The sequence below is a fragment of the Lissotriton vulgaris genome, chromosome 10 (genome assembly GCF_964263255.1).
Source record: "Lissotriton vulgaris chromosome 10, aLisVul1.2, whole genome shotgun sequence".
In the NCBI taxonomy this organism is placed as follows: Eukaryota; Metazoa; Chordata; class Amphibia; order Caudata; family Salamandridae; genus Lissotriton; species Lissotriton vulgaris.
In genome coordinates, this window is record NC_141698.1 from 610,931,093 (window position 1) to 610,937,092 (window position 6,000).

The window sequence follows — 6,000 nt, forward strand, 5'->3', positions numbered from 1 at the left end:
TTGGGGCCCCCCTTGAGGTGTCTGTACCTGTAGAACTCGTAACATTTGGGGGAAAACTTCCCGGAGGATTTCTTCTCAAGGAAACCACTCTTCTTTTGATCAGGCTGGTTTCTGGAATCCCTCTGAAGGGGACTGTTTTGAGTTGCTTTGAATAAATCTTTGTTTTTAATTTTGGCTTCCTCTCCTTTTGCTGGGGACCCTTTCCACCATTTTGGGGATCTCCCCAGGTACCTTTTTGAAAACTCTGGTGCTGACCATATGTCCGCCACCTTGGCAAGCTGTTCTAGGAAAAGTGAGCTGCTATCATATAGAAATAAAGTACTGAGTATGTGCTCTCTCAAAAGCAGATCATACAGACCATTAAAATCACTCACTTTATTGCCCCTTACCCACCCACTCAGTGCCTTAGTGGAATCATCAAGGAAACCCACCCAAGACTGGTTTAGTAGCTTCTGGCTATCCTTAAATCTCATGCAGTACTGGTCTGAGGCGTGCTCAAACTTGGTGAGATTAATGGCTGGTTCTCTACCTATAATGTCAGCATAGTGTCACTCCCCACCATTGGCATGTGCTTCCAGAGACTAACCCCCCAGTCACCCTCCCCGATCATTCTATGGGAGCCTGTGCACCCTTAGCTACCTCATAGACTGAAAAACATGCATAAATGTCATTCCTCACCACATTGCTAGGCATCAGTTCCTGGGGCATGTAGACCCTTCTTTGTCCACTGTGTGACTGCCACTATTGTCACTGGACCCTGTGCAATGTTTGGCATTGTGGTCTATCTCATTCAGTTTCACTTCCTGAGCCAGCAAATGTTTTTCCCTTTATGGTCCTCTCTGCCTCAGCCTCTTCCTCCTCCAGGGCTAGCATTCTCTCCTCTGAGCCCTGTGGGCAGCTGCCTCCTCCATTTTAAATTTTGCCAGCTGTAGCATGAGCTCTTTTTTGAACTTCCTATCCTCCAGTTCCTCATGAGACAGGTTGTGGTAGGACACACTGCTCTTTCCCTGGCAGGGGACTTTACACCCGTGGGCAAGGTGTCCTCCTCCTCCTCATGGTGCTGTAGCTCAGGACCTGTGGCCGGGCAATATTCCTGTTCACCCTCATCCTCCATGTTCAACTCCCCATCCTCAGGACCATCATATTCTTGTTCCTCTGGTGTGGCCGGCATCCCCCTGCTCTCCTCAAAGGTTCTGAGGGCTATTTGGAGGTCCACCTTGGGTGGCCTTCTTTGTCACTTTCAGCCCCCTCTCCGTGCAGAACCTCTGCATCTCTTCCATGCTGCGGTTATCAATGTTGCTTAGCCCCGACTCTATTGTAGCAAGAAAGGTGTGAGACCTGACATAAATTTGGGGAAAAATAAACAAATCAGGAACTAAGGAGAATTTAGAGAAAAAAAAGAAATGGACATATGAATATTTTGGGGGGTTTTAGTTTTCCACAAATCACTAAGTGGCACTGCAGAAACACAAGTACTGGATCCCACCAATGAACATCGATGTAAGAAATTGGGTTATTGGTTGAGTTGAGGTGGTTGAAGCCCAACTTAGGCAACAAACACAATTCTTGTCAGGGTGAACCACAAAAAGTCACTAAATTAACCTGTGCCTAACCCTCTGATATTCTGGCAGAAAAACAGCAAGGCTTAAAGGCATTATATAATGTATTTATGCAGCACACAAACAGTAATAAAGTGAAAACACAAGAAAAATCCCAAACCAATTTAGATTCAATTTTAATAAATTAAATGACACCCAAACAAATTAAATCCTATTAGTAGAACTGGAGTTAAGATTTTCTTACTGTTTTAAATGAAATATTTTGGCTAATCAAAGATCAAAGCGCAATCCACGGGTATCTGGTCACGCAAGATTGTGTCAAAGTCGAAAGTTAAGGCGGACCGATGTGGAATGCGAATCGGATACAGGGGGTGGATTAGGCTCGGTCTCTGCTTATTGTAATGTCAGAAGTGCAAGTTTGGTTTAGAGGAAGTGAACTATCTTGGGCACTGTATTAAGAGTGAAGGTGTATTTCCAAAGTCGGATTAAGTTACATCCATTGATAACATGGCTGAACCTGTTAGTAGAGATGAGTTACTATTGTTTCTTGGCATGGTAGAGTTCTATGGGAAGTTTATTCTACATTTTGCAGATAAGACAAAGAATATGAGAAGACTTACTGCAAAAAATGTAATATTTGAGTGGTCGGATGACTGTAAAAAAGAATTTGATCAGATTAAAGAGGAGCTGAAGAAAGCTCCCTGTCTTCAAGCATTTGTACCTGGTTTGCCAACATATGTGTTTACCGATGCAAGTGAAAAAGGTCTGGGAGCAGTATTAGTGCAAAATAAACATGGCTATGATTCTCTTATTGCTTGTGCCTCAAGGTGTCTTCGGGGGCCAGAACTTAATTACTCAGTTATTGAGAAAGAGTCATTAGCTATCTTTTGGGCTCTGAAAAAGTTTAAGAATTTGATTTGGGGTACTAAGTTTGTTGTTAAGACAGACCACAAACCTTGAAAGAAGTTTTTTTGTAAGAAAGGTTTGGATTCTATTTCCTCTATGATTAGAAGATGGATCATATCTTTGCAGGAGTTTGATTTTGAGGTACAATACTTACCTGGTGTTTCAAATAAAGCTGCTGATTGCTTTTCAAGACTCGTAAAAGGTGATTACCTTTGTAATGATGAGGTATTTGTGGATGAAGATGATTTTCTCAAAGTTTGTGAAGTCACTGAAGGTGTTGTTGGGAAAGATGAGTGGAAAGATGAATTGCTAAAGGATGAGGAGTTAGTCAAAGTAATATCCTTGCTGAGGGATAATAAACGTTTAGAAAAGCCATGGTCTCTAGTCGCTCAGGAATTGTCCCTAACTGATGACCTGTTGACACGAGGTTTGAGACTGGTGCCTCCCACTACTTTAAGGAAAAGGTTATTGATACATGCGCACTCTGGCCATTTAGGTATAGTGAAAACCAAGGAAATGTTGCGCACACAGTTTTGGTGGCCTGGAATGGATTTAGAAATAGAACGTATGGTTAGAGATTGTGTGGAATGTTGCGCTAGTGACAAAATTCTGAAGACCAGACAGATGCCTATGGTTTGCAGAGTTTTACCCAACCATCCCTGGGATGAGTTAGCTATTGATATCTTGGGTCCTCTTACAGGTGTATCAGACACTCCTTACTTGATAGTTTTAATTGACTTATATTGACGTTGGATCGAAGCGAGTGCTGTCAGTGAGATAACCTCTGATTCTGTTATCAAATTCTTGTCTGAGATTTTCATGAGAGAGAGCTTTCCCAACAGTATTTTATCTGATAATGGTCCTCAATTTTGTTCTGCAGTGTTTGATGCTTATCTTACTAAATGTGGCATTGTGCACAAACGGTCTTCCTTATACCACCCGGAAACCAATGGTGCAGTTGAGAGGGTCAACAAAAAATTAAAAGAATGTATTCAGCTTGCTAGAGCCAATGGTTTAAATTGGAAAGAAGCACTTAGAGAAAGAATTGAGGCTTACCGATGTTCCCCTCACTCTACCACTGGTAAATCTCCTTTTGAATTATTCAAAGGTAGAGTACCTAACACAATGTGGTGTCCTGGTTGGATGAATCTGAACAAGGGGTTCGTTGACAATCATGTTGGTGTTTGGAGGGAGAGGGAATTAGAAAAGCAAGCTTGTAGAAAAGTATATTTTGATTAAAAAAAATGTGTCCAATTTCAGGAAGTTAAAGTAGGTGATCTTGTCAAAATAAAAGCACCTGTTGGAAGAAGATCTTGGTCTAAATATACCAATGTCAGACCTGTTATTAAAGTATTTGGTAATGCCATTAAGACACAAGATGGAAGGATTTGGAATAAAAGTCGAGTAGTTGTGATTAGATCAAGGAATGTTTCTCAAGGTGACATTGATCCTGTTTGTGAATCTTCCTCCACTATCAAACTTCCTATATCCAGTTCTAGCAATCCCACTTCTCATCGCATGAGAAGTCAAAGACTACGCAGAGCACCGTCTTATATGAAAGATTATGTTTAATTCTCATTTGTTTCCACCATTAGGAATATTAAGTTGTTCTTTCTCCTCTTTTCTTTTTTCTTATTTCCTTTATTGTATTTATTGTTATTGTAAAGGAGGGAGATGTGTAATGTCTTACTTTACACACAAGCTCTTGCTTCCTCATAGAGTTTAGATCTCTTCCTTGTGACCATTCTTAGAATGGAGAATCTAATGTGAATTCTTACAGTTGTACTCTGGCTGTTCGTGGATGAGGCGAATAAATTGCTCCTGAGATATTACTCTGACTTCCAATCTCTACCACATTTTACACTTATCTTCGGACTTAGAAAAAATCTCAGAAAAGTTCTTGGAGAAGGCAAAGTTCAGTGCCGCAAGACAGGTGTCTGTGTCCAAGGAGTTGTCGTTGCCAGGGAGACACTGGACAAAGTCTTTGAGAAGCTATTGCCGATGGCGATAAACACTCTGGGTGGAAAAAGCTGGATTTTCCAGCCGAGGAGGTAGTTGTCGTCGATGGGGAGTCGGTCATCGTCGAGCCCGGTGAAGATTTTTACCTTCGGACTGAATCCAACTTTTTGGAAGTAAGATTCCTCCAGCTGGAAAAAGCTGCAGTCTGCAGCTGAAGAGGATGCCATAAGACCGGATACCTTCACCCAGAGATCCTGCTAAAAAGAATTTGCTGCTGCGGAGAAGAACGCAGCTGGAGCTACAGCAAAGTTAGACCAACAAGCGATGCACCTTGGGCAAACCAGCTTGCAGGTATGTCTCGGTCTACTGTTGGTTCTTCAGGCTGTTGGAGTGTACATTTTTCTAGGTCCCATCTTTTAGGATTATGGGTTTAGCACTACAAGTATACACGTTCACATTTTTGTATACTATCACTACATCCAACGCTCTGCTTCATTCACTATATAGGGCAGTAATATTCTATATTTTGCAGTCTGTCTTGTAAAATCGCCACTTAGTACACAAACTTCATCTTATGGCTTATTTTCGTGGCATTGTTCTGCGGGGGTAGTTTACCTCTTAGTGTAACTAGTAAATGGTTGTTGCAGCAAGGTTAGCTTCCATATTGTTATAGCAAATATGTGTTCTTCGTTGTGGATTTTTTCTAGTAGACTTGAGGCGCCACAGACACTCAGTCGCAGAACTATTACCAAATATTTGCTTTTAGCAATGCTTTGTATTTCTTATTTCTAGTCTTTCTTAAAGGTATGTGCGATGTGCTTCATCCGTTAACGTGAGTGGTCACTTTAGTCCTTTTAAATACAGGTCAGTGACCATATTTAGTCCTACGTCTGTGTTTATGGCATGTCCCGGATTTTCTTTTTGAGTTTGAAAATCTCTGGTAGTAACGCCCCTAAGAACTGCAAAAATAGCAGTAAACGTAGGCATATTCCAGATGGTGTAAATCTGGGGCAGACGTTGATAAATAAAGTAACCGCGATCTATAAATGTATACTATTTAGGAGCGTGGGAGGAGACTTCAATGGTAGTCATGGTGGATCAAAGTTACAAGTGAGAAGTACAATAATGGTGAGTTAGTTGGAAAATAAACACCCACCATGATCAAGGAGTCTGTGCCCGCCATGGCTGCAGCAAATCGGTAATCCTCTCTCTTTTCTGGTATGCGACTGTGACAAGTTGCTGCCGCGTCCCTCGTTACCGACCGTCGGCGCTGTTGCTAGGAGACGTTGTCTATTGGAAGTGTAAGGCCAGGTAATCGATGACAGATCACTATGATCCTAGATTTTTAAAGAGATACCGTAGAGTTTAGAAAGGGAAGAGAGGGTGACTCCGAAAATCGCGAGCCGCGATTCTAGAGCATTATTCGTTGCTAATTGGACAACTTGGAAGTGTACCATATGGTCGCGGACACCTTTTGTTTTTGTTGAAACCACAAGACTAAAAATAACCTGCCGGAGATGATAATATTATTGTCCGCGAGAGATCGGATTATTAATTGAGTATTTCGTATAACCCA

The 6,000-nt window shown here is 41.7% G+C and overlaps 1 protein-coding gene across 1 annotated transcript in view; it reads right to left on the reverse strand.

The window, feature by feature from the left end:
• Positions 1 to 5,697, reverse strand: part of TTC21A (tetratricopeptide repeat domain 21A) — a 427,059-nt gene extending 421,362 nt beyond the window's left edge. The window contains exon 1 of the mRNA XM_086941450.1: positions 5,581 to 5,697. Coding sequence (XP_086797576.1) covers positions 5,581 to 5,607 — 27 coding nt within the window. The 5' untranslated portion in view covers positions 5,608 to 5,697. The remainder of the gene's footprint in view (positions 1 to 5,580) is intronic.
• Between the last annotated feature and the right edge of the window lie 303 nt (positions 5,698 to 6,000).